Source organism: Budorcas taxicolor, chromosome 2, assembly GCF_023091745.1.
Source record: "Budorcas taxicolor isolate Tak-1 chromosome 2, Takin1.1, whole genome shotgun sequence".
Lineage (NCBI taxonomy): Eukaryota > Metazoa > Chordata > Mammalia > Artiodactyla > Bovidae > Budorcas > Budorcas taxicolor.
Genome location: NC_068911.1, coordinates 41,070,961 through 41,098,266, shown reverse-complemented (window position 1 = coordinate 41,098,266; position 27,306 = coordinate 41,070,961). Strand labels below are relative to the sequence as shown.

The following is a 27,306-nucleotide window of genomic DNA, read 5'->3' as shown; positions in this document are numbered from 1 at the left end:
GTGCCAGCAACACCTATCAGAGACCAGCGCTGACAGCATCATTCTGTAGCTTAAACTGCCCCCTCCCCACCCCCTGAGCGTCTCAACACGCGGTGCTGGGGTGGGGAATGCTCTGAACTGATGAAGTGCTGGCACACGTGGATGAGTCTCGAGAGTGAAAGCCAGTCACTCAAGGCCACACGGTGTCTGATTCCACCTACGGGAAATATCCAGGACAGGCAAACCACGGGGACAGAGAGCGGACCCCCGGCTGCTTAGAGGTAGAGGGAAGAGGAACTGCCACAGTGCCGCGGTTCCTTGAAGATAATGAAAACATTCGATAAAACTATGTTGTGGTGATGGCTCCATGACTCAGTGTACTAAAAACCGTTCGATTGTGCACCGTGAACAGGAGAACCATATGGCAGGTGGGTCATATCTCCTAGAGCTGTTCTAGGAAAAGAAAAACTCCTGTTCTCACCCAGTTTCACCATGCTAAGCCCAACTCCCTAGCCTGATTCCTGGTGCAGCGAGAACAGAGGACTGCCACCCAGTCTCTGCTTTCACAGTGGGGTCAAGAGGGGGCGGAGGACCCCGAAGGGCCAGGAGGCAGTCTAAAGTGGGAGGTGGCGATGAAAGCCCCATCAATGAACTGCCCTGAGGTGGAGTGACTGTTCTGCAATAAACAGACTTTTCTGGTTTCATCTGGACGGTCCCCAGAGTTCTAGGGGCTCTCTCTGCAACCGGGAAGAGGAGAGTCCTACACCATGAAGGTGACAAGGCCGAGGACAGAGATGCCTGAGGTGGTCCCAGACTTGAGGCCACTGGGGGCAGCGACACACACACACACGCGGGGCACTGAAGGCCGCACCCCCAGGACATAGGTCGGCAAGAGCTGGGTGCAGATTTGGGAAGAGGGTGCAGCACCCTCCAAATCTACAGGAGTCTCTGGTGGGGCCTAGGTGTGTGTGGGCTGGGGTCTCCCCAAAGTCTCTGCTGTCCCAGGAAAGGTTGTATGCGGAAGGCTGAGGAGGGTGTGGGGTTGGGGTCCCCGTGGCGGGGAGCCCAGCAGTGCCTCGGGTGTGGAGGCGGTCAGTCCTGGTGCTAGGAGCAGGTCCTGAGCACTTGGGGACGGAGTCCTGGGGAGGTGGGACGGGGCACATACTCATTAAACTGGTCCTTGGCAGCCTGCAGGGCGCTCCGGGGCTGGGGGAAGTTGGACACTGTGATGGAGGCTCGGGGGCCGCATAGCAGCTTGAACAGGAGGTTGTCCACGACGGCCAGTGCGGTGGCTGGAGAGTGGTACGCTTGGTTGTTGAACAGGGTGGTGACGACCGTGTGCTCGCCTGTGTCTCTGAAGGATGCTGCCACCAGGCACCGCTCATTGAAGCCGCCCCCCTCCACTGAGGCCCTGAAAATCAGGAACTCCTCCAGGTCACCTGTGTGGTGGCGGCAGGGGCAATGGCAGGGTCAGTGGCGTGGATGACCGGCTCAAGGCCGGCAGCCCGCCAAGGCCCTGCTCTGAGTGCCTGTCCTGAAGGGCCGCAGGAACCACAGAAAGGACACATCACCTTTCACCTGCACGTTGTCCAGGGGCTGAAGGGCCACGGGGTGGGAGCCACTGGACCCAAGGCTGCAGGCCTGGGGGGGCACCCCCATAGCCACAAGCTCTTCCTTTTGCACCCTCACGTGGGTGAGAAGGGGGCTCGGCCAGCACCAGCCACGCCCCCGAGCTCCCCGGGACACCCCCCTGAGACGCCCCTTACCCAGCACCTCTCGAGGCTCCTGGCCCTCGGCCTGCAGCATGTCTTTCAGATGCTCTGACAGCTGCTGATCCAGCCGAGAGGTCCCGGGGACCGAGAAGGGCACGACGGTGCGGCCGTACTCGCCCAGGGTCAGCTTCAGGAGGGGGTCGTCGAAGATCTCGGAGGAGTAGTTGATGGCCAGGAGGGCCAGGGTGAGGCACATCACGGGCACCAGGACCTGGGCCGCCACCACCTTCCACTCGCGCCAGCTGTAGGCGGCCTTCTTCAGGAACATGGCCCAGAACTGCTGGCAGTGGAGGGCCAGCTGCAACAGAGGGGCACCGGGGTGACACGGCCATCGGCCCGAGCCGGCCCTGCCCCTGCCCCCCGCAGCACGAGTGGGCCTGGGGCCTCCAGCTGACAGTGGCGCGCTGGGTCCTGGGCCTCCCCCCAGGTCCTCCCCTGACATGGAGGACCCATGAGAGCACCTCCGGGGCCTCACACCAGCTGTGGCAGCAGGGCAGGTGCTATTCCATCATCCAAGGATGTTAGGGGACTCTGTGATACCCCAGAGAGGAGCCAAGGCCTCGGCCTTCCATCCCTGCTGGTTGGAAGACTCCAGCTGCACTCACAGCAGAGCAGGTGGACAAACCTCCCGCTGCCTGTATTCCCCACGCTCAGTCCTTCACTGTGCAAGTCAGGCTGGCAGGGACCAGAGCCCAGCTCCGCTGTGAGCTGCCCAGGCGACCTCGGCCCAGGCCTCAGCTTCCTGTCTGTAAAACAGGCCCACAGCTGCCTCTGTCTTGCTGGGTACAGGGCACATGTACACGGGGCACTGTCAGCCTTATGAATAGCATTTGCCCTTATTCGTGAGTGGCCAAGTTAGAACAACGAGAAGTGGTGGTGCTCAGTTAAAACGCTCCGGGTTTTCCCTCTCTGGGCCAGCCTTCAGGAGCATGAGCTGTGACCTGCCCTCTTTCCGGGGGCCCAGACCCTCTGGATGCCCGCATCTGCCCTCGCGGACTCTGATGCTCTCACGCCCTCACCCCGGTGTTGAGCCTGATGGCAGTGCACTCCTCCTCAATCAGCGCACCGACGCCGTAGGTTGGGTCCATGGTCCCGCACAGGTGGCCGTCCACGGCCCAGTCGCTGGCCCGCCGCTCATGCTGGTACTGCAGGGCAGGGAGCTGGATGGCCTGGATGTCCATGCTGGTGTCCACCAGCTTGCCAACCCTGGCCAAGACACGAAGGCTGGGTCAGAACAGGCTCCTCAGGGAGGGAGGGGGCAGCAGAGGAGGAAAGCCAGTGACTGTCAGGGGCACTAAGGCAGATGGCCATCTGTTCTGCCAGCTGGGCCATCGTGTGCCCATTCACACACTCATCCCTGCCTATCTCCAGGATGCCAGCTGCGAAGACCGGGCAAAGCCCAGGAGAGAGAGAGACAACCAGGCAGGCCCTGATCCTGAGGGCCCTGGTCTCCTGGGAAGATTGACTACGGTCAGCATTTATGCCCCAGACTGTCCAGAGGGACAGGACGGGGCACAGGGCACAGTGGCAGTGTGGAGAGGGCTTGCCACAGAGTGGAGACCTGTGGGTCGGGGCTCACTGCATGCCGAGACCAGGAGGCAGAAGAATGCAGCTTGGGAGGGGCCGCCTTAGGGCAGGCATGACGGTGCATGTGGGGGGCGATCCCATGGACTGTAGCCCGCCAGGCTCCTCTGTCCATGGCATTCTCCAGGCAAGAGTACTGGAGTGGGTTGCCATTTCCTTCTCCAGCATACTTCCCGACCCAGGGATCAAACCTGGGTCTCCAGCATTGCAGGCAGATTCTTTACCAACTGAGCTACTCAGAAATACATGTGGGGGGTGGGTGGGGGCAAAGCTGGCAGGTCCTCGGGTGGCAGAGCTCGGAGTCACGGCCTTGGGCTGCGTGGGGGGCTGCACTGAGGCTAGGAGCCACCCAACCTGTGCACCTGTGTATTTATATTCGCTGATGGTGTTGCCGCCTCTAGGCTGCGTGAGCCCCAAGGGAAAAAATCTGCATAACACTTATTTTCGTATTTCATATTTTTAGCACTGTATCTGCTGAATAAAGCATTCAGGAAATGCTTGACCAATGTGTTAACTGTCTGGAGCCCTTGCCCCAGTTCTGAGGGGTGAAGGCTAAATTTCGCATCTTCACTACAGAAGCATGCCTGAGGATGATCACCTGAACTCTAGAAGAGCTCCTGGGAGGGGCCCAGGGGAGGGGCCGACACACAAGGTGGGGGTGGAGTGTCCTGGTATCAGAGTTCCACTGCTCTGCGGTCTGAGTCACCCGAGTGTCGGGAACCTGGCTGAGTCTGTGCTGGTGTTACTAACAGGGCCCCGCGGATGTGAGCTCAGGCCCTGAGGGCCGGCCCGTTGCCCTCCTGCCACCCCAGCCTGTGGGTCCACCTCGGATGGGTGTTCCAGATGACAGTCAAGGGCACTGCTTTATCATCACGCTTTAGAAAAGCCACCCGCAGGGCTGAGACCCTGACGGATGCACGGGTACTGACCGGAGGAAGACCTCCTCCATGGTGGTGACGGAGGCCCCGAAGCTGGCGATGCCCAGCTCCTTCTGCTTCTTCTCCAGTTTAGCAAAAAGACTTTCAAACCTGAAAAAAAAAAGAGACCAGGCTGATAAGTTGCTTCTCAGTGACTTTCTAGATGACCTGTTCCTAAATAATCACCTCTGTGCAGTGGGGGGAGGGGCAAAGGAAGGTGAGCTCCTGGAGATGGTGTCTCAGTAAAAAAGTTCAGCTTTGTCTTCCCCTGTCCCCCTTCCTCCCCCAATATAGCAGTTTTTAGAATAATCTTTTTATTTTGGCCATCATGCTGTGTGGCTTGTGGGATCTCAGTTTTCTGACCAGGGATTGAACCCGGCAGTGAAAGCGCTGAAACCCAACTGTCAAATTGCCAGATAAGTCCCCACACAACCTCTTTGGGGTACTTGGGCCTGTAAAGCACTCTTTGATAGCACACACGTACATGAAGTTACAGACCAAACCAAAAGAAGTTGGGGAATATTCATGGACTTGTAGGACACAGAAGTCCTTTCTAAGGAGAAATCACAAAGGAAAAGATAGAACCCATTTGACGTAAAATATCTGTGAGGGAAAAACCTCTCACAAAATTAGAAGGCAGCAATGAATTGGAAAAAAAGGTACAACAGAAATGGTTGATGTTAATACTGTATACACAGGACTGAGACAGGCAACAGCCAGAAGAAGTGACGCTTAGCACCCAGTAAGCACCGGAAGTGGTCAATCTCCTGCCAGCAGGAGTGGAAGAAACACAAGATGATCAGGACGCAGTGTGGCCATTCCCACCCATGAGATACACAAGTAACGAAGAGTAGTCTGACTCAAAGCTGGCGTCCCTAAAATGTACCCTCCCCATCCTGCTGCTGGGGAAGTCAAACTCAACACCTGTCCGGGGGGAGTCTGGTAACACGTACCCCGCTGCTGGGGATCTACCCCAAAGGGCCACTGGAGACCTCAACAGAGTTTTCTAGAAAGATGTGCATTAGCATATTTGCGTGCGTGTGTCTGTAAAACATGAATATGTGATGACAGAGTGGGTGTTAAATTATAGTATATCTAAGTCAGGGAACGCTGCCGTGATTAAAACCACATTGCTCAGTCAGGCCTGTAGCAAGATTAATGCACCTGTAAGTTTTCTATTCCAAAGTTTCTGCATGTGAATCAGAAGTTTCGTTTTTACCTGCCCACATGGGGAGTCTGCTCTGTTTACGAGGCATGTGTCCACGGCTCAGACTACGAGACCAAGAACATATGTGAGTTCACAGCTGCACAGCAACCCTGAGTGGCTACGGTGTGAGGAGCAAGCCACGCATGGAGAGCGCCAGTGCACCCAGCACCCTGTGATGACCACCCTTCTCCTCGGGTACAGCCCTGACGCACAGGCAGGCCTGGCACCCCGGGCCCAGCAAGTAGACTCACCAGGTACCAACCATCACCGGCCCGGGAGCTGAGAGGGACCCTGGCCAAGCCCACAGGTGCAGGGTGCGTGTCTCACACACAGGCCCCTTTAAGTCCCACTGAGCCCCCTTCTCAGATCTGCGCCTATGCGTGTTCTGGGACATGTATGTACTTCTGTGTGCTCTCTCTAGGATGTGTGCCTAAGCGTGCTCTAAGACACACATGTACCTGTGCATGCCCTGGGACACACACATGCCCATGTGTGCTCTGGGACACGTATATACCTGTGCACGTTCTGGGACACAGATGCGCCCGTGTGTGCTCTGGGACACACATGTACCTGTGCATGCTCTGGGACACACAAGTGCCCGTGTGTGCTCTGGGACACACATGTACCTGTGCGTGCTATGGGACACACAAGTGCCCGTGTGTGCTCTGGGACACATATGTACCCGTGTGTGTTCTGGGACACAGACGTGCCCGTGCATGCTCTGGGACACGTATGTATCTCTGTGTGATCTGGGGCACATGTATGTACCTGTGCGTGCTCTCCTTGGGAAGAATGAACGACAGCTCTGCCCCGGCGCTGCTCTCCAGGGTGGCATTGGGGACGTGGTGCTGGACCAGCCGGGAGATGCCCTCGGGGTTGCAGTGAGGCTCCTTCACCAGCGTCATGTGGTAGCCTGCGCCTGAACACCCCAGAGTGTTCAGTGCTCACCCAGTGACCCAGTGAGGTTCACCCAGGGCCCCAGGCTCCCTGGGGAGGGGGCAGGCTCCTAGGGAAGGGGCTGCAGAGTGGGGGCAAGTGAAGTGGAATCGATGCCCCTCAGGGTGCCTCAGGGCTGTCATGAGGGGCTCAGCTCCCCTCCCCTCACCCTCGCTGGGGAGAGATGCTGGAGGACCCGCGGTACTGAGCACAAGGAGGTGAGAGCAAGCTGGACTTCAGACTGCAAGTGGCAGAGGCTGGGTCCAAACTGTCCCCAAGACCTCTTCTCCCTGCTTCCTTGGTAACAGAGCCTCAGGACAAAGGCCGTACTCTCCAGCCTCCCCCCAGCCTGACGGTGAGCACTCGGGTCGCCTGCCACTTGCAGGGCTGTGTGTTGGCCAGGGGAAGCCGCGGGAGTCGAGGGTGCACCTCCTGGGCTGTCTGGGGGAGGGGTGCTGTTTCTCTGCCTTTGCTTCCTCTGCCGGTGGGACGTGAGCAGACCTGGCCTGCCAGGACCACGTCGGATGGCGAGCAGTCCTCCAGCAGGGAAGCTGCACTCACATACCAAAGAGGGGGCTGACTGCACCCACTGCCCATCTGCCCTGGGCAGTGCTGAGGGACCCCCGCCTGTTCGGGAGCTGTGATGCTGGAGAGCAGACTTGGCTCCTCCAATGGCACCCCTGCTCTTGGCAGACCCGGCACTGACTGCTAATCCACCAGTCAAGGCCAAACAATGTTCCAAATTAAGACTTTCTGCTCTCCTCCTCCTCATTCTCACAGCCCCTCCGCCTGGGCCTCGGGTCTCCACCCACAGGGAGCAGACAGGCCGCCTAGAGAAGGCCGCTCCTCACCTGACCTCAGGGGCCCTTGGGGAACATGATCGGTGGACACTTTCTCCCGCTCCTGGGCCAGCCACGCGGACCCCGTGCCGAACGGACTTCCGGCTGCCCCCCGGCCCCGCCCACCGTATTTCTCCTTGAGGAACAGCGGCGACCCGCAGCACTGCAGCTCCCCCTTGGCCATGATGGCGATGCGGTCCCCCAGCAGGTCGGCCTCGTCCATGAAGTGCGTGGTCAGCAGGATGGTGCGGTCGCTCTTGTGCTGCTGCAGAAGGTCCCAGATGGCCCTCCTGGAGACGGCGTCCACGCCTGAGGTGGGCTCGTCCAGCATCAGCACCTGGAGGGCGGAGGGGCGGCCCCGTGAGGACGGCAGAGCCCTGGCCTGGGCTGCAGGTCATGCCGCAGGCCCCCCGGGCCTACCTTGGAGCCCGCGATGAGGGCGATGCCGATGGAGAGCTTGCGCCGCATCCCGCCGCTCAGAAACCTGCTCCGGGCGTCCCGCTTCTCCTCCAGCCCGAGCACGTGCAGCATGCGTTTGACCTCCTCAGGACACTTCTGACGCGGCAAGCCTTTCAGCTGAAATGGCAGGGATGGAGATCCAGCCCGTCCAGGCGGCACCGGCCTTGGTGCTGTCCCTGTCCCTCCCCGTGCTGGACCTCACGCCCTGACCACCCCGCACCCCACAGTCTGCTGACGGCTCCCTGGGGCAGGTTCGGTTTGCTGCGAGGCTAAGGGCTCCCGAGCCTGCCTCACGGGTGATGGGACCACCACGGCAGCCCGCAAATCCTGTCCCCCGTTGGCTCACCTGAGCGTAGAAGTAGAGGTGCTCGGCAACGGTTAGGTTGTCAAACAAGACGTCGTGCTGTGGGCACAGGCCTAGGCTCTTCCGGATCTGATCCATGTCCCGGGAGACTTCATACCCACTGATGTATGCTCGTCCGCTGGTTGGGGGGAAGAGACCTAGGGCCAGGCAGAGGACCCCAGGGCCTGAGGTCAATGCAAACACCCTCCAGGAGCAGAAGGAGGGCTGAGTCTCCCTGGTTCGCGTGGTGAGCACCCCGCCCCACCGAGTGGGCCTCCAGAGACAGAGGAGGGTCATCATCCCTGGGTGCTGACGCAACCCTGAGCCCTCGGGCATAGATGGGGTGGCTGGTACCTGGGGGAGCAGGTTGGAGGGTAGTCCCAGGAACCCAGGAGAAGCAAAGCACGGAGGATGGTCCCTGCCCCATGACCTCCTGACCCTGTGGTCCGGTCCCCACAGGAATGGCACCTTGGACACGTGCTTGATCTTGATCCTGGCCACCTCGGCTTCTTAGGGATGAGGTGGCATGCCCCCACACCCTTGGAGCCCAGGTCCCAACTCGAGCCTGCGCTCACGAAGGACGGGGTTACCACCAGAGCTGGGCCGGCGTGTCCAGGATGGCTTTTAGGAGAGTGGGCGCGGGACTCCCATCAGTGTGGGTGGAGCCCTTCCCCGTGGCCTAAGGGGCTTCTGCCCTGTCCCAGGGCCCCTGTGGCTCCGCAGCTCGCAGCACAGACAGGCCACCTGAGGGCAAGTGGCCTGGCGGTCAGGGGTGGGGAGGGGGCGTGGAGGCCGGGTCCTCACCCGTGAGCATGGAGAGGGTGGTGGTTTTCCCTGCGCTGTTGTGGCCCAGCAGGACGGTGATCTGGCCCTCGTACAGGTTCAGGTTCAGGTCTCTGACGGCCGCCTTGCCCTTGTTCCCCACTCTGAACACCTGTGGGAGAGGCAGGGGTGGCCCTGGGCATCAGGAGCCCTGGGGCCCTCGCTGCAGAGGCCCTCCATCCTACTCCCCCAGGAATCCCTGTCCACTCGAGGGTGTCGGGTGGAGATCATGCCCAGTGCACCGCGAGGCCGGAGTGCTGATGGAAGGCCCCTTCCTTCCTGCGGCTCCCCATCTGCCCCTCCCCAGGCCCCCAGCACCCAGCGTCTCGGCAGGACTAGAAGGTCTGGAAGACCCAGGCATTGCATACAGCTAGCCCAGACAGTGTCCACTGTCAAGCTGGTCAGAGGTTAAGGGGGGCAACAGAGGGTCCTGACTTGATCCTGAGCCTCCACACTGGGCTCTGGGGCACAGCCGGGGTGGCCAGTGCCTGGGACAGAGGGCAGCCCCAGGAACCCAGGAGAAGCGAGGCCCAGAGGATGGTCCCTGCCCCGTGACGCCACGGTCTAGCCCCCACAGGCGTGGCACCTTGGACACGTGCTTGATCTTGATCCCGGCCACCAGGTCCTCGGGCTCAGCTTCAAAGTACTCAGTCCTGAGCACCTTCTCAGGGTCGTCGTCCTCCTCCTCTTTCCCGAGCACCGTCCTCGGGCGTCCGCACCAGTACGAGGGCTAGAACGGAAATCGCGATCGGCCCAGTCACGTCAGCTCATTTTTTCTTTGCCACAAACAGAGCAACCGCTGACTGACACGCTGGAGCTGCGAGCCTGCCAGCCCTGGCCTCCCCCGTGAGGCGCTGCTGCAGAGAACGTGCTGCTGAGAGTCCTGGGGTCGGACGGAGACCCTGCGCAGCTCCGCACCCACTGCCCTGGGAAGTGCGGAGTCTTCCTTGCTCTGCCACAAGGGCTCACCGGGCACAGAGCTCAGAGGTGATAGGAGGGAAAGTGAACCAAGAAACTGAATACAAAGCCAGGTCACAAAGCGTGCTGCCCAGGGCAAAGTGGGGAGGCCCGGCTGCTGGCTGCATTCTCTCCCAAGTGCTCGTGAAACAAACAAGAGACGCCCGCGGGCCGGCCTCTCTCCCAAGGGTCTGGCTCCCACAGTGCAGGGGTCACTCGAGGGTGGCACACGGTTGGCACAGTGGTGTGGGCAGGGTCACAGGAGAGGTTAGCACAGGGCTCTGGGAGAAGCCCCCCAGGGGAAGCCCTGCTGGGGGAGAATATGTCACCCACAGCTCCAGCCCTGCTCCCCATGTACCCCACAGCCAATGGGGCGGTTCCAACGCGTCACATTCCATTGGTTTGGGGGGACACCTGTCTCCCATTTTAAGTGACGTTGAAATTAGAGTGTGTCTTATGAATTACAGAAACCACCACACAGAACAATGGCCAGTAGTTTTCTTTCTTGGTGACAAAGTGATGGTGCCTCTAAGAATCAGGACCATCTTAGATTTGATGAAATAATGAGCGGACCCTGATGCTGGGAAAGACTGAAGGCAAAAGGAGAAGAGGGCGGCAGAGGATAGATGGTTGGATAGCATCACTGATTCAATGGACATGAACTTGGACAAACTCTAGGAGATAGTGAAGGATAGGGAAGCCTGGCGTGCTGCAGTCCGTGGGGTCACAAAGAGCCGGACACGACTTAGTGACTGAACAGCAAGGACAAAGTGAATGGACCCTTGATAAATATTAGTTGAACCGAAGATAAACAATAAAGTGGCTCCTGGCTAACCTAGCTAATCAACAGGGAATTTGTTAACAATTTGGTGGTGCACGCATGAATACTGTGTAGCTGTTAAAAAGTGAAGCTGGTTGAGAAAAATGCATGTTTAAATAGAAATATATTTACAAATACATTTAAAAAATTATAAATATGCACAGATAAAATCTAAAAGTGTATTTGTAAATAGACCCATGTGTATATGTACTTAAAATACCTAAGATGTACACTGGGCTTCCCTGGTGGCTCAAATGGTAAAGTATCCACCTGTAATGCAGGAGACCCGGGTTTGATCCCTGGGTTGGGAAGCTCCCCTGGAGAAGGGAATGGCTGCCCACTCCAGTATTTGGGCCTGGAGAATCCCGTGGACAGAGGAGCCTGGGGGGCTAAAGTCCATGGGGTCACAAAGAGTTGGACACGACTGAGCGACTAATACTTTATAAAATGTACCTAGGAAAAAAGAGCAAGTGTCAAGCATTTTTGCATCACCCCCTTTTCTAAGAACAAACATATAGATGTCAGCTAACATCACGTGTGCCGCACACGCACAGGAAACCATCTGAAGAACTCACTCAGAGTGTCAGTGGTGTTCCTCTCTGGGTGGTGGGATTGTGCTGTTCACTCCAGCAACATGATCAGTTTTGCAAGAAGCTCTGTTACTTTGCGTGCAGAAAACCCAACCAGATATTTTTTGAGAAAGGTGGCTTGGGTGGGGCTGCGTGCAGGCCCTGTGGCCAGCCTGCCAGTGCCAGCTCCTCCTCTCGAACCTGGGCATTGTAGGTCAGGGGCTGGAAGGGCTTGGGGCACGTAGGTGGCCATCAGAACTCACCAGGATGAAGAAGTACCAGGGCTGGGGCACGCCAAACTGGCCCGGGAGGACGGCCTCCATGTACCAGGTCACCATCCCGTAGAGGACAGAGTCCAGCAGCAGCATGCCCAGCACCTGCCCGAAGGTAAAGTCGTCGTCCACATTGACGGGACTCAGGAGGTCTCGCCACTGGATGCCTGTGCCTGGAAGACATGCCAGGAGACGGGCCTGATGCGGACGCACAGGGCAGAGTCAGCATGGCAGCCCCCCGCTCCTAGCAAATCCGACAGCTCTCCCCAGGCCTTTCAGACCAGAGCAGGTCACCAGATCGGTGTCACAGAACCAGCAAAGCTCATGAACTGACAAGAGGGGCTCATGTTTGGTTTGCGACATATAAGTGTGCAAATGTGTGCATCTATACAACACACCTGTACACAGACACACGGATACATGTACACATACACGTATGAGGTGCATTTAATACAGGTCTTTTCAGAGAAGGGAAACATGTCAGTGCACATAAAGTTCTGTTTAGCAGTGCTCGTGGTATCCTGTCTTCTCACTGGTTTGTGGCACCACCGTCCAAAGCATGCCTGGGGATTTCCGTGTGGCTGACTCCAGGGCCCCTGGTGGAAATGGCTGGTCTCCAGCCTTGTGCTCTGTTAACTTCCAAACAACTACAGATTTGTCTGTTTTAGGAAAATTCAGTATAGAATTTTAAAAACAGTGCCATCTAGTTTGACTTCTCTTTGTAAATGTCTATTTTAAAGAGCATCTGAGCCCTGGAAGGTACTGTGCATTAAAAAAAAAATTCACAGTTTATCACACACTGCTGAACACAGAGAGACACATATATTTAAAAGTCCCAGTATTAGCTGAAGAAAAATATTCTAATGAAGGATAAAGCCACACTGAATGTTCTTGTGGACATCCACGCCCTCCCTCCTTAGACCACAGACAGGAAGCCATGAGAAGTAGGAATTGAGGCCTGGAAGAAACGCAGGCTTTGCTCCTGAAAAAGGATGTCTGCGTGGGGTGGGGCTGAGAAGCGGGGTTGTATTTCCCCTCCTGGGAGCAGAGCAACGCCAGCTATCCCAGGATGGATGCCAGCACAACATGGGCCACGTGGAAACCCATCCTGTTCCTCCTGCCTCTGCTTAGAGCCGAGGAAGCGGGAAGGCGGGCCACGTCTGGGTCCACGCGCCTCTTCAAGCCCTTCCCTGAGAGGGTCTGAGTGATGGGAATGATCAGGGCCTTCTCCTGAGAGGTGAGTGCTCTGCCACTGGAGATTTCCCAGCAGGTGTGGGGTGAAGGGTAAGACCAGGTGCACTTTCAGCCCTTCAGAGGAGCCTTGACTCCATCATCAAGTGAAATCTGAGCAAAAATGGGAGTCCCCAGGCCAGCATCAGCCCAGTAGCGTTAATTTGACTGCCAAGACATTTCACACCTAAGCCTAGTGGCACAGAGTGTAAAGAATCTGCCTGCAATGCAGGAGGCCAGAGTTCGATCCCTAGGTCAGGAAGGTCCCCTGGAGAAGGAAATGGCAACCCGCTCCAGTATTCTTGCCTAGAGAATCCCATGGACAGAGGAGCCTAGCAGGCTACAGTCCATGGGGTCGCAGAGTCAGACATGACTGAGCGACTAACACATGACATTTTACAAGTTAGGAAATGTCACAAAACCAGAGAAAGCCATGTCCCGGTGCACCCCTTGTTCCTCTCTCAGGTTCCCTGTCTTCATTGCCAATCCCTGCGGGAGGTATCAGGGCAACAGAGGGAGGGGAGACACTAATCCCACCGCTTTACCGAGAGCTGGGAGCTATGGAGCCCGCAGACTGAGACCCCAGGCCTAGGGACCCAGCCCATGAGGCAGGCGGAGACTCAGAGGTGCCCAGCCCGAGCTCCACGACCGGCAGAGGCAGACTCTCACGTCCGGTGTCTTCCGGCAGTGACAGCTGGTCGCAGGCAGGGCTTTGTGGGGAGCTCAGAGCAAGGACAAGGGTGGCCGATGTCACGGTGGACACACTGACTCTCTGTCCAGTCTACCACGTGTCTCTGACCTGCCTCCCTTGTTGCTCTGGCCCCTTCTCCCCGTCGTGAGGACCTGCCTTCCGGGTGTTCGGCTCATGGAGCTGCGCTGACGTGGCTGGAGCGAGCGCCTCGGGGCTGGAGGGCCCTCTGCTCAGACCCTCTCGGGGCAACTGAACCAGCAAGGGCAGCTGTGGAAAGGGAGACTACTCACCTTTGGCTTCAAATTTCCCTATGAGCTGGGCTCCCATCGCCATGGCGACATTGGACAGGAGGCAGGAGAAGAGCTTCTGGCTCAGCGTCATCCAGTTGTACCGAGGAGCGACGAAGAAGTAGGGGATGTAGGAGAAGAAGTAGAGGAAGCCGCCAATGGCCGCTGCCATGTTGGCTGTGGATGGAGAGAGGGTAAGACGGGTGTGTGCACCTCCAGCAACCCCTGGGGCACCAAGGACCCGTCCCTCGGGCGAGCCGCCCGACCCCAGCCTGATGTTGGCTGGGGACTGAAGTTTAGTGCTGGGGGCCCCCACTCACTCCACAGCCTCTTCCCTTGTCGGGATGCCTATGCCACAGGGAACACCACCCCACCTGGGGCAGCACGTGTCTGCCGCCCCACCGTGACTGCTCCACCCTCTCCCACAGACCCACCTCCAGCTGCCTTCACCTGACGTGACCAGCACTGAGCCCTGACTGCCCACCGCGCACCTCCAGCCCTGCCCCATCTCGTTCACTCATTCGGCCCACAGAGACCCGATGGACCCGCTCAGTGCCAGGCCCTGGTCCAGGCACCAGGGAGGCAAAGCCCTCCATTTGGGGAGCTTAGGACCAGTGCGTACATAGCTGGTGGAACTGGAGGAGCTTAGGACCAGCGTGTACATAGCTGGTGGACAAGAAAGCCAACAAGGCAGGGATGCTGGGTGGGCACAGCCTGCAAGGGGCAGCAAGCTGCTGATCAGGGACAAGATGCACCCTGGGTTGGGGGCTGTGACTGTAACCGGGTGGCCAAGGGAGGCCTGGATGGGAAGGTGACACGTGGGAAAGACGTGAAAGAGGCAAGTGTCCACGGGTGCTGGGTGGGGCTTTAGTCCATGCAGTGACCCCCACAGGCTCCGGCCTTAAGACTTCTTTATGCCCTAAAGATCTGTTGAGGACATCAGGGGCTTCCCTGGTGGTCCAGTGGTTAGGAATCTGCCTGCCAATGCAGGGGACGCGGGTTTGAACCCTGGCTCAGGAAGATCCCACATGCCTTGAGATAACTAACCCCGGCCACCACAGCGACTGAACCTGAGCTCTGGAGCCCGCGAGCCACAGCAAGAGAAGTCACCACAAGGAGAAGCCTGCTCACAACTAGAGAAAGCCCCCGTGGAGCAGCGAAAAACCCAGTGCAACCAAAACCAAACAAATAAACAAAACTGGTTACGGTGGTAAATTTATATGTATTTTACCACACACACACACAAAAAAAGAAGTTAGTTACAAGACACGAAGGGCAGACTGAGGCTGCCCCCAGACTGAGGCTCCGAGTCAGGTTTAATAGGAGAGACGGGGGAATAACAGGGCACAGTCTGACAGATGACAAACTGAAATGAAGGTCTGAGATCCTCAGATCCAAACATCCACACAGAAAAACCAGACCTAGACCACCAGCAGCCTTCTCCCCAGCAATAAGGGAAGCCCCGTGGCCACAAGCTAATGTTATCAAAGTGCCAAGGAGACGCTTACACTCCAGCTAAAACAGCCTTCGGAAGTGAGGGCAAAACAGAGCCCTCACAGGACACAGAAAGTCACGGAGAATTAACCCCTTGCTGAACTTCACTGAAAGAACTGTTCTAGGATGTACGCCAACACTTAGAGAGCTGAATGCGGAGGACGCGCAGAGTAAAGAACACGTCGGCCCCTGGGTCGTTTCTGCTTAGATGCCCTCGGACCCCTGAGCCTCATTCATCCCGAGAGAAACACTGCCGTCTTCTGAGCTGGGGATCCCCTAAGACAGGACAACTCACCTTTGCTGAAGAAGGTGCTGACCATGAAGCTGAAGGAGATGGAGGAGACGGCAAAGCAGGCCAGGAAGACCAGCACCAGCGTGGGGTCGCTGTGCGCCAGCACCGCCACGCCCTTCTTCACCTGCGCGGCAGGGGCAGCTGGTGGCGGGGACAGGGACACAGGGCCACCTCCATGCCCTCTGGGCAGGCAGTCTCCATCGTTGGAGTTGGGACCGGCAGGAGGAGGCGCCACACAGCGCTCCCTCCCACCAGGGTGGAGTCTTGGGGGTTGCCCTGGGGGTGCCACGGCTGTCTCTGCCCCCACCCCCAACCCTGGACGCCTTGCTTTTCACGTCAGACTCCCTTCCGGGGCCGCGCTCACCTTGATGCAGAAGAGGAGGGTCATGAAGGAGACGGCGACAAGGAGGAGGAGGAAGAAGAGGAGGAACCACGCGGTCCAGAGCAGCCAGCTGCTGAGCCCCATCATACGCACGTACTCCTGGGGGTGCACGGGCGCTGCTGCACTCGATCCACACTGCCTCCCCAGGGCCCAGCGCGCCCCCACCATGCCACACCATGCCTGCCCTGGCCCATACAGCTGTGCCCGCGGCCACCTGGGGCTGATTTGGCTGAAACTAACTAAGATTAAAAATCTTGCTCCTCAGCCCTGCCTGCTGCAGGTGCCCAGTGGATCTGCAGAGGGGGCGGACCCAGGTCTTGCTGCTCTGGGGGAGGTGGGACCAGGGCCGATGAAGTGTCTCTCCTGGGCCGGCAACCAAGCAAGGCTGATTTCCCGGCTTTCTACTCACAATTTCAAATGGCCTGAAAAATGGGACAATTGGAACAGTGGCCATCCACACCCCCACCCCTTGGGCTCCGTAATCATTCAGCATCTGGTCATGCTGGGTCCATCTATGTTATCTGGGGGTGTGTACACATGCAAACACCTTCTCCTGAACTGTGTCCTCGTCCACAGCTGACTGCTTCAACACTGCACCATTATCTTAAAGTTATTTAGGCGCTAAGAGAACAGGACCCACTTTATGAGTTCCCTGAGCACCTTATTTGCAAGTTTAAAAGCTCCAATAATCACAGAGTTGGCGCTGCTGAGAATACTCTAAATGCCCTTCCACTGGCACTGCAGACATTGCTAAAGGGAGTGCTGTGCTGTGCTTAGTCGCTCAGTCGTGTCTGACTCTTTGCAGCCCCATGGAGTGTAGCCCGCCAGGCTCCTCTGTCCATGGGGATTCTCCAGGCCAGTATACTGGAGTGGGTAGCCATGCTCTCCTCCAGGGGATCTTCCTGACCCAGGGACTGAACCCAGGTCTCCCGCATTGCAGGCGGATTCTTTACCTTCAGCCACCAGGGAAGCCCAAGAACACTGGAGTGGGTAGCCTACCCTTCTCCAGGGGATCTTCCCGACCCAGGAATCGAACTGGGGTCTCCTACATTGCAGGCGGATTCTTTACCAGCTGAGCTAACAAGGAAGCCCTGCTAGAGGGAGAAACTCACGTAAATTCTGATGACTCTGGCAGAGTCAGTGCTGGGAGCTCGCAGGAGACACAGCTGCGTCCAGGTGTCTGCAGCTACGTAACATCAGTGAGGTGCACCTCACACACCTCCCAGGCCCCTACACATCTGCCTGGCAGCCAGACACTCCGGCCGCCCTTGATTAGCCCTACAGTTAGCTTCCTGCTCGCCACGTAGGGGAACGTTTATCTCCCGTTGACCTACATTCTCAACAGAAAGAGGATGCAGGCCACACACATAATTTGGAATTTTAGCAGCTGCATCAAAAAAGTTTAAAGGGAGGGTTTCCTGGCATTCCAGTGGCTCAGACTCTGTGCTCTCACTGCGGAGGGACTGTGTTCAATCCCTGGTCAGGAAACTAAGACCCTGCAAGCTGCACGGCATGGCCAAAAAAAAGTTTAAAGCAAAAAGTAAGATCAGTTTCAATGACGTGTTTCACTTAACCTGATGCATTCAGAACACTGTCTTTTCAATGTTCAGTCTTTAACATGAAAAGTAAAAAAGTGTTAGTTGTTCAGTCATGTGTGACTGTTTGCAACCCCATAGACGATAGCCTGCCAGACTCTTCTGTCGATGGGATTCTCCAGGCAAGAATACTGGAGTGGGTAGCCATTCCCTTTTCCAGGGGATCTTTCCAACCCAGGGATCGAACCCAGGTCTCCTACACTGCAGGCAGATTCTTTCTTGTCTGAGCCATCAGGTTAAGTCTTCAGTGTACAGCATATGAACCACGGTGCTTTATCAGGGCGGTAAAAATCTGGATGGACCAGGCTTGATTTCAGAGAAGCCCAAGATGGGCTGAACCTCGTGGGCATCAGCCCCACGTCCAGCTGCCCCGGTGACCTCAGTGCCCAGCAGCTGCCCAGGCTGGACAGCAGGACTCAGGACAGGACTGCCTGTGGCTGCACAGAACCAAAGCCCAGGGTCCCTCCAGGCAGACACAGAAGGGTTACCTTCAGCTTCTTCTCCTTCTCCTGCACGATGGCCCGGATGATGCTGAGGGAGGTGTAGGTGAAGCTCAGCATGAGCAGCAGTGGAAGCTGGTACTGGATGGCGACCAGGAAGGGGTCGGAGATGAAAGGTGGGTAAGGGAACCGCTTGGCGATCACCGTGAGCTTCTCGAACAGCTGGTGCGCGGAGGCGTTGGCATGGTAATGCATGATGGCCCTGTCCACCGCGTGCTGCACAGCCAGGAAGCCCTCACGGATGTAACCTGCGTGTGGGGGCAGAGGGTGTTCTGGCTCGTGCGAGCGACACGCACAGGGGACGTCACAACCCGGTGCAGGCACTCGGAGTGCTGCGGGCACCAAGCTGGTGGTGGGCTGAGGTCTCCTGGAGGCCTGCCATTCGCAGGGGCCGCTCACTCCTCTCTGGCTCCTGAGCCCTCTCTCAACCTTCCCAGCCGGCCAGGCAGCATCTCTCTGACCGGCCTCCGTGTCATCACTTCTTTCTCTGTCTCTCTTCTGCCTCCCTTGCCTCCTTTTAAGGACCTACTGAGATAATCGACAATGGTCTTGCTCCCTTGAGACCAGCTGATCAGCAACATTCATTCCCATCTTACAGGGAGGCAGGATCCACAGACCAGAGGCCAGCACTACACACCTCTGTGCGCTCGGTGATCCCTCTGTGCCAGCCCTGTTTGACTCCTCACAGGCGTCCGTGATAAAACTTTCAGTGAAAAAGAGAGGGACGATACATATTCCAGTCCAAGGCCTGCTAGGGGCTGAGCCTACGGAAGCGCGGGCCCAGCCTCAGAAGGGCAGCCTGGGTCCTTAAGGTCCGAGGCCAAGGGGATGTGGGGTGCAGGCCTGGGTGGCGTGGGTACCCTTATCCCTAAAATAGTAATGTTTGGAACACCTAATGTCCTCTGACACTGAACTGTGAGCTGCCTCTAGAAAACAGAAAAGCAATTCTATGCCCACCCCCCGCACAAGGCCGTCACGTCTGCCATCTCCCTTGAAAGTAAGTGGTTTCAGTGGCTGCGATAACAGCAGGCGCCCAGTGAACGGTACCCCTCGCTGTGCAGGGTGGCGGTTTAGTTCTCGTCTTCACAAAGACCTTGCAGAATAGGCAACACTGTCCTCATGGGACACACAGGGCCACCGAGGCCCAGGTGTGGAGCCCCTGCACAGCAGGAGGGGCCGCATCCAAGATGGACCCTGGTCTCCTGGCTTGAAAGCCAACGTCTGTCTGGCTGCACGCCACCTCCCCCAGGAAACACCCTGCCTGCCTCCTGCTCACATGTGGTTCCCCTATGAGGCCACGCATGCTGCTGCAGGGTCTTCACCACCACAACCTCTGCGGTTGCTCAACACCGACGAGCGGCTACCCTCTGTGATCAATCATGGCCCCACAGCTGAAATTTTAATGATCGTAAATAATGCTGTGGGAAACATCTTTGTGTGTCTGGATTTTCTCCTTCTTTCAGGCTATTCCAGGGGCTGTGTCTTTATCAGGGATCAGGGGTCTAAGGTATGGACCCTTGGTGGGGGGGCTTGGGGACAACCCTGGCCTCATTCATGGCGGGGGGCGCGGTGCTGTGTGCCAGGTTCACGTCCTTTCCACGCCTCTCCGGTCTTTGTGGGTTTTTAAAGCTGATTTGGACTAAGGAGTCTTTTATGACACAGGAAACATTCACTCTTCATCATTTGCTGCAAAGTTTTCCCTATCTCTTGTTTTAAAATCATTGTTCTATCTTTTCCTTTCTTTTTTTTTTTAAGCAAATTTCAAGTTTGTACACAGTGAAATCTGTCACGCCTTTCCTTGGGGAACTGCTTCCTCTATTGCTTCCAAGCTTAGGAAATTGTCCCCACAAACAGGAAGGACAGCGCTGCCCTGGATCACCGTGGCCAGGGTTTCCTGTCGCTGGCCATAGGCAGTGGGCATGGTAGCTGACGTGGTTTCTCCTCCCCACTTGGGGACCTGCCCGGGGTTCCACTGTGGGGCCTTATACGCTTCACCCTGCCATGCTTATCCCAGCTCCACTTTCTGATTTAAACCTTTCCCCTGGAACTTTAGCCTGGTGACAGGGCCCTGGCCTCTGAAATGCATCTCCAGAGGCTGGCCGCCTCCTGCAGTCCCGGCTCCGTCTAGGGACATTCCTGGGGTCTTTTCATCAGACTCTCTAACAAGTTCTGCCTCTTGCAGACCTAGGAATTCTACATTCTTTGAAACACCCAGGATGCTGCCTGAAGGTCTTGGCCTGAGGGCAAAGCCTAGTCCTGGAGCCCAGAAACTCAGTTTTAAGACAGGACCACGGTCAGAGGAGACAAACAAGCCAACTACGCACCAGCGTTACACTGGACAGACCTACGCATGCCGTGACGGACAACGAGCCGAGATCTGACTTCTGCAAACACTCCACTGACTCAGTGAAATCGCGGATAATTACACAAGGACCACAGAGCTTACAAAGCCTATAAAACTGTACACAGAGACAGGCAGGAGAGAAGGGAAATGCAGAACCAGCCCCTAAAGACCCCGTGCAAATCGAAGCTCCTTAAAAACAGAAACATGAAAGCCCAAGTCTCCTGGAAACAGACAGCCTTAGGTGTTTTTAAAGATTATTTTGGTCTCTCAGAATCCAGGCTTACTGGATGTCTTCCTTCTACTGCGTGCGTGCAAAGTCACTTCAGTCTTGTCTAACTCTCTGTGACCCCATGGACTGTAGCCCGCCAGACTCCTCTGTCCACGGGGTTCTCCAGGCAAGAAGACTGGAGTGGGTTGCTGTGCCCTCCTCCAGGGGATCTTCCCAACCCAGGGATGGAACCCGTGTCTCTTATGTTACTTGCGTTGGCAGGCGGGTTCTTTACCCCTAGTGCCACCTGGGAAGCTCCCGTTCTTCTGCAAAGAAGATCTAATATTCATAAAAAAATCTTCTTCCAGGGCTTCCCTGGTGGCTCAGTGGTAAAGAATCCACCTGCCAATGCAGGAGACACAGGTTCGATCCCTGATCCGGGAAGATCCCACAGGCCACGGAGCTACTGAGCCCGGGCACCACAGCCACCGAGCCCAGAAGACACAACTACTGAAGCCTGTGAGTCTAGAGCCCGTGCTCCGCAACAAGAGAAGCCACCAGGACGAGAAGCCTGGGCACCGCAAGGAAGAGTGGCCCCTGATCGCCGCAACTAGAGGAAGGACCACACGTCAACGAAGACCCAGCACAGCCATCAACAAATAAATAGGTAACATTATTAAAAAAACCTTCCTCCAAAGAAATGCAGAGTGGGTTCCCCCATGTGACTATCACCAGCCAGCACCCGGGGAGGGAAGGAGGCCCCTTGAAAGTGCTCCTCACCAGGTTCTCCGCCATCAGGGGATGTGGGCTCCCTGGGTCCTGGGTTCGGGAAGAGTGGAAAAAGGGAAGTGGTGTGCCATCCCTCTGTCTCTTTCAGGAAAAAGGAGCCTGTCTGAGTCCACATGTAGTTTCTTCGCGTGTAACTGAAGCGTAAGTGGTATTTCACCTGCAGAAGTAAACAGAAAACCAGGCGTTGTGAGGGGTCTGGTTGGAGGAGCAAATGTCCACATCCAGTGTTGGGGGCCTGGGGGATCCTTGTTCCTGTGACCTCAGCTCTACCCCGGCCCCCAAGGTCTGGGTCTCAGGAGGTGGGAGGGAGTGGTCCTGCTGGGGCACAGGGAGCCGGGGGTATCTGCATCACCCATCACACCCTCCTCTGCGTCACCAACGGCGACTCCACCTGTGACGCACCACCACTGGCCAGCAGGCCTCCAGCGTACGGCTGGGGATCCGACGGCTTCCCAGCCTTAATGCCGGCGGAGGAACCAGAAAACATTTCTTTCTGTTTGTTTAAATGTGTGACTGAAGTTTTAATGCCATGTGGCACCAAGTTCCAAGTTTCTGTGGCTTTCCTACTTGTCCTATTTGATTCTGTCCAGGGAGATCAGTAATCCCTTTTACAGAACAACGGGACAGAGGGGCCACAGCAACAGTCTACAGCCACTGTCCTCAGCCAGGCGAGGCCTCTAAAACTTCTGGATGCAGGGGACAGTCACGTTTGTTCCCAGGCAGGCAGAGTGTCTGCCGTGACCACCGGCGGCCTGGCTCCTGGAGAAGCAGCTGGTCTCCTTGGGGCTGGGGTCCTCACCGCCAGCGGCAGGGGGTCCCGGCTGTGATTGAAGGTGTGCTCGAACACCAGGGCGGCCAGCACGTTGGAGGAGCGGTTGTCGTATCTGATGTAGTCCTCGAAGTCCTTCTCGGAGGCGAAGCCGCGAGCTATGGGGAGAAGGGGCGCCTGGAGTTGCCCAATCACCTGCTCTGCTTGAAAAAACTGCACCTTCAGATCAAGGACTAAAACTCCCAAGTTTCTCTAGCACTTTATAAACCTCTCCTAAGACTCTAGGAGGCTTTTGTTTCTGGCAGAGATGGGCCGTAGTGAAGACCGGCAGAACCTCACCATCCAAGAGGGTCCTGGGCTTCTGGAAGCTGAGAACCAGAGCTGGGCCGGCAGCAGCATTGAGTGGTTACTGGCCCCTCTCTGGGGGTGGCTGCCCTGCCCTGGATTCTGCAGCCCGCGTCAGTCTCTCTCTCAGAACCATAACGGTGGGCTTTAAAAACCCAAGGGGGTGTGGACGTATAGTCTGTTCAGGGACCCCATTTCACATGAAGGGTTTGACTCTTAATCCCCCAGGGAGGAAGCAAAACCTTCCCCTAAGTCCTGGCTGCACTGGCCTGTACAGATCAAGGGAAAGTGGTGCCCAAACCAAGGGCAAGAGAAAAGGGGAGACACTCTCTGTTCTGAGAGCACAGACCTAACGAGGGTGGCTGCACGTTTCCTGGGGATGTCCCTTAGTGGGCTTCCTGCTGACCTTTGTCAGAGCCGCCCTCGCAAAACCACATCCCAGGAGAGGTCCCTGGCACTGGGCACTGGAAACACGCCTCGCCCTCATGACAAAGAACTTCGCTGGGGTACGTGGACGCCATCCCCACTCGAACAGCTGGGGGCTGCAAATCGTCACGCACGTTCCTTTGCGTGACCCTCACGACCCTGGTTCCTGCTACACTGAGACTCCACACGGCCGAGGGATTTGGGCAGTGCGGCCACAATGGGGGTGGCGGGGTCCACCCAGCCGCTGCCCGGCTCCTGCACCACCAGCCCTGCCCTGAGGCCCAAGCCTAGCCGCGCTACGGACCCCTGCCCACCGCGACCCGGATACCGCACCTCGCAGGTTGATCACCAGCGCCCTCTGCACGTTCTCTACCACCGTGCGCACCGCCTCACTTTGGGATGGGATGTAGGCCAGCTCCCAGGTGGCCCCTGGGGGAGGAAAGCTGAAGAAGAGGGGTAGCTCTTGGATGGACTGGCTGGGGTAGAGGGTGGCATTGGGCACGTTCTCTGACTGTATCTTCAGGCGGAGCCAGATCAGGATCCCAGAGAACAGAAGGGGCAGAAAGAGCTCCAAGAGGGTCACCAGGACCTTCCGCTTCTGGGGAGAGACGGGACCTCGGGGTGAGGGAGCACGAGAGCCCCTCCCACCGATGCCCCTCCACCAGGCCCCTCACCACCCCCTCAGCTGGAGGTGGAGGGCCCCACAGCCCCTCCCACCGATGCCCCCCAACCGGGCCCCTTGCCCCACACAGCACCCACAGAGCCGGGCCCACCTGCAGAGTATAATTCTTCCAGAGCAGCAGCGCCAGCTGCCTGAGCACCGCCATCCTTGCTGGAGGGGCCACTAGTCATGGATCAAAGACAGGGTCAGGGTGCTGGTGAGACGAGAATGGTGTTGGTGGAAGGTGGGAGGTGGGGGGACAGTTCGTCATGAGACACAGGCCCTCAGCACCTGTTTGTGTCCCAGCCTGACTCAGACCAGCTCCCGGAGAAGAGGGTGCCAGGTCTGTTCTGTCCTATTCTGTGAGTTCCAGGAACACACACCCTGTTAGGAAGCTGACTTAGTTTCTTCTGGAACCAGATGCACCGTGACCACCAGAGTGGCAATCGTGATGAACGCTATTCATACGTTCTCTGCAGTTGATATGAATGTGCTGTTTCTTTTTTCTTTTTTTTTAAAAATTTATGTGGATATGCCGGGTCTCAGTTGTGGCATACGGGATCTAGTTTCCTAACCGGGGATCGAACCTGGGCCCCCTGCATTTGGAACGCAGAGTCTTAGCCACTGGACCACCAAGGAAGTCCCTGAATATTCAGTTTCTTGGCAGAAACTCAGGCTGATGCAATCCCAGCCCTGGCGCTTTACTCTCCACCATCCTAGGACAGTAAAAGCAAAGTCAGCTCAGCGTCCTGGCTGTGGGCTGATGTCTGAGAGCTGGAGAGGGCTGTGGGGGAGCGGTGAGGGCCCTGACCCAGGAGCAGACACCGCAGGACACACAGGTGGCCGGAGGGCGCGTGCTCTCCCGCCTGGAGCCCCAAGGACTAGTTTTTCCTGCCTTTACTGTGAGTAGTGGCCTGCAGGCCTCCTCCTGACAACACTGACCACTTTCCTCTAAAGAGAACTATTCTCAGTCACTTGTGAAAGTTGACATTTTTTTAACTGGAGGATAACTGCCTTACAATGTCATGGTGCTTTCTGCTGAACAAAAACGTCAATCGGCTGGAAGTATACCTATGTCCTCTCCTTCTCCCTCTCAAACCTCCTCCCACTCCAACCCATCCCACCCCAAATGTTCTAATTTAAATCCAGCACATGGAACTGGGAGAATCTGATGCGAGATGGATCACCAAACACAGTGACAGCAGAAACAAGAACAGAGGCTTATCAAGCTCTCCCTGGATTGAGGGAAATCCGCCTTCTGAGACTGCAGTGTGAGAAGCAGAGACACAGAGCACACTAACCTCTAGAGAAGGAGGGGGTCGGAGGAGCTCAGGAAGGCCCCAGGATGCCTGTGGCTAGAAGCACGTGGTTCCAGAAGCCGCGGGCCTGAAGGCTGAGGCTGGACCTAAGGTGGGTGGTGAGGGCAGCAGAGGAGGGCGACCCGAGAGCTCCTGGTCACTGTCCAAGCCAAGGACGCAGCTGGAGCGCAGAGGGGCCCTTCACAGCTCCTGGTCCTGCCTGTGGGGAGAAGCCCCCATGACTCACAGGAAGAGTCCTGCGTGCGACCAGCCAGCTCCACACTCACACAGACCCAACACCGTCTATCAGGCGGCTCAGGACGCAAGGGAGACTCGGACAAATGGCTGGAAAATCCTTCCCTAGTTAACCCACTCCAGCACTACAGCCCAGGGAACCCACCTCCAGACCCAGTGCTCATGGAGCGAGAGCTCGTTTGTTTTCTGAAACAGCCAGTTTTACTTTTGTCTCCACTTAGTTGAAAATCATTTTCAGGAAAGCTCTTTTTAAAATTAAACTCTTCCTTTAAAAAAAAAAATGTGGTTGTCCGTATCTGTCTAATGGTAGTTCCTCAAAATGTATGCTTTAAAGGGCACTCAATAAATATTAATAGAAAACACAACTGCAAGAAGTTATTTACAAATTAACTTAAAAAAATACGGCTTTTCATTAACCGCACAGTTAAAATGTGAAGCGATAAAAGCTAAAATAGTACGAAGTGCTATTAAGCAGCAACTTAGTAAGTCATCCGAATTCTTTTAGAATTCACAAGCTGGAAAACCTGTCTTAAGAGAAATCGTAGACCATTGATAATAGAGTAGTTGTGTAGCGTTACCCACGAAGGCCTGCGGTCTGTGATCAGTTTCAAGAACTGGTTCAGGCTAAGCTGGGGAAGGGGTGCCTCCAGCGGGGCTGGTCATCCGCACGGCTGGCTGATGGGCGCCTGGTGTGGCCAGACGATCGCTCCTCGACCAAGAGCGGAGGGTGAAAAGGTCACAGTTCAAAGACGTCTTCTGGACAGAGGAGTCGACGACTTCCTTTTCTGGAAAGGTCTGGCCAAGAAAGGACACGTCCCCAGGCCTAATTCCACCTCTCCAGGCGCAGGGGGCTGGGAAGGCGGAGAGACAGCCCGTCCAGCTTCCCATGAGAACAACCCCGGACAGTGGCGCCAGGGAACTGACCTGAGTCCCGGCAGCGGCTCCTGGCTGAGGCTGTCCTCTGGGGCTACGGGAGATCTGGCTGGGAGGAGGTGGCCCCGCGTGGACGGCTCTGGGGTGGGGCTGGCAGGCCTCTGAAGTGCAGAGGGCTGACCTTGGAGCTCGGGAGCACGGATACCTCATGGGACAACGGGAGGGGCCTGGGGCTTGCTGGCATGACGCTCCGGCACCTTTGGGCAAATGGAGGGGTGGGCGCCAGGGCATAATTCAAAAAATAAAAAAATAATCATAAAACATCTTTCACTGAGTTAGAAAATCAAAGTGCAAAAGAGATCACAAGCAGGTTTACTTCAGCAGAACCAAATACTATCAAAGAAACTTGGATTCGCGGAAACCGAGAACTCTGGCGAGGCGCTGTGTTCTCTCTCCTAGTGCTAAACCATGAGAGACTTTCCTTTCCTATTCTTTTATATTTCAGAACTTCCTAACCCAGCCCTGGCTCTGGTACCCTCCTCCTTTCTCAGATGAGGAGGAAGCGACTGTCCCAGGATCCCACCCTCCTGGTCTGTTTTTACCACGGAAACCCCTACAATCTTATGTACCCTAAAAGCAGCAAACACCACTGTAAAATCTGTACACATTTCTCCCAGAACCTAACACTGGAAATCAAAAAGAAAGCATATCCCTGGAGCCTCACTACCATAACAGACATCATATGTATTTCTTTTTTTAATTAATATATTTGGCTGTACCGGGTCTTAGTTGCAGCATGCGGGATCTTTTTCAGTTTCAGCCGTGGGATCTAGCTCCCTGACCAGGTACTGACCCTGGTCCCCCTGCGTTGGGAGTGCAGAGTCCTAGCCACTAGACCACCAGGGGAGTCCCATTGTATGTATTTCTGTCTCCCCACATGGCTCTGCGCTGGCCTGGCTCTATCTGAAGTCTCCCTGAGTGCCATACCAGTGGTCTGCTCTGTCTGAGTGGAATAGGAATTTAAAGGAGGAGATTCCCGGAATTACAAAATCTGGGAAGCTTTCTGGTTATGAAAGTAAATGTACACGAGGAAAGGAAGTTCAAGTTCCTCAAAACACTTGAGGCCACGGCACTCAGAGTCTCCCAGAAGTGGCTGGGGGGTGGGGGTGGGGGCAGCGCTGGGATCCAGAACGAGGCCAGGTGGGTCCACTCCAGGCTCTGCCCGCAGAGCCCCTCAAGAGCATCTGAGGACTTCTCACTGGGCTCACTTCACACCTCCCAGGACGGAGCCAGCAAAGGAAGGGAAAGCTCTTTTTACCACGGAAAGGCTTGTTTGCTTACTGTTAAAACATTAAACATTACACAAATCATTGACTATTTCAGTGTTTGCT

The 27,306-nt window shown here is 56.5% G+C and overlaps 1 protein-coding gene across 1 annotated transcript in view; it reads right to left on the bottom strand.

The window, feature by feature from the left end:
- ABCA3 (ATP binding cassette subfamily A member 3) overlaps positions 1-26,115 on the bottom strand; it is a 33,767-nt gene extending 7,652 nt beyond the window's left edge. Inside the window, exons 1-22 of the mRNA XM_052653999.1 lie at positions 25,967-26,115; positions 25,621-25,837; positions 24,791-25,007; positions 23,602-23,672; positions 23,162-23,426; positions 22,088-22,215; positions 21,280-21,445; positions 17,936-18,195; positions 15,835-15,951; positions 15,474-15,594; positions 13,688-13,861; positions 11,468-11,649; positions 9,445-9,588; positions 8,841-8,970; positions 8,040-8,194; positions 7,655-7,810; positions 7,361-7,571; positions 6,228-6,378; positions 4,265-4,363; positions 2,771-2,957; positions 1,746-2,049; positions 1,145-1,418 (exon numbers count right to left, since the gene is read on the bottom strand). Coding sequence (XP_052509959.1) covers positions 1,145-1,418; positions 1,746-2,049; positions 2,771-2,957; positions 4,265-4,363; positions 6,228-6,378; positions 7,361-7,571; positions 7,655-7,810; positions 8,040-8,194; positions 8,841-8,970; positions 9,445-9,588; positions 11,468-11,649; positions 13,688-13,861; positions 15,474-15,594; positions 15,835-15,951; positions 17,936-18,195; positions 21,280-21,445; positions 22,088-22,215; positions 23,162-23,426; positions 23,602-23,655 — 3,278 coding nt within the window. The 5' untranslated portion in view covers positions 23,656-23,672; positions 24,791-25,007; positions 25,621-25,837; positions 25,967-26,115. The remainder of the gene's footprint in view (positions 1-1,144; positions 1,419-1,745; positions 2,050-2,770; positions 2,958-4,264; positions 4,364-6,227; positions 6,379-7,360; positions 7,572-7,654; positions 7,811-8,039; positions 8,195-8,840; positions 8,971-9,444; positions 9,589-11,467; positions 11,650-13,687; positions 13,862-15,473; positions 15,595-15,834; positions 15,952-17,935; positions 18,196-21,279; positions 21,446-22,087; positions 22,216-23,161; positions 23,427-23,601; positions 23,673-24,790; positions 25,008-25,620; positions 25,838-25,966) is intronic.
- Positions 26,116-27,306: the final 1,191 nt, after the last annotated feature.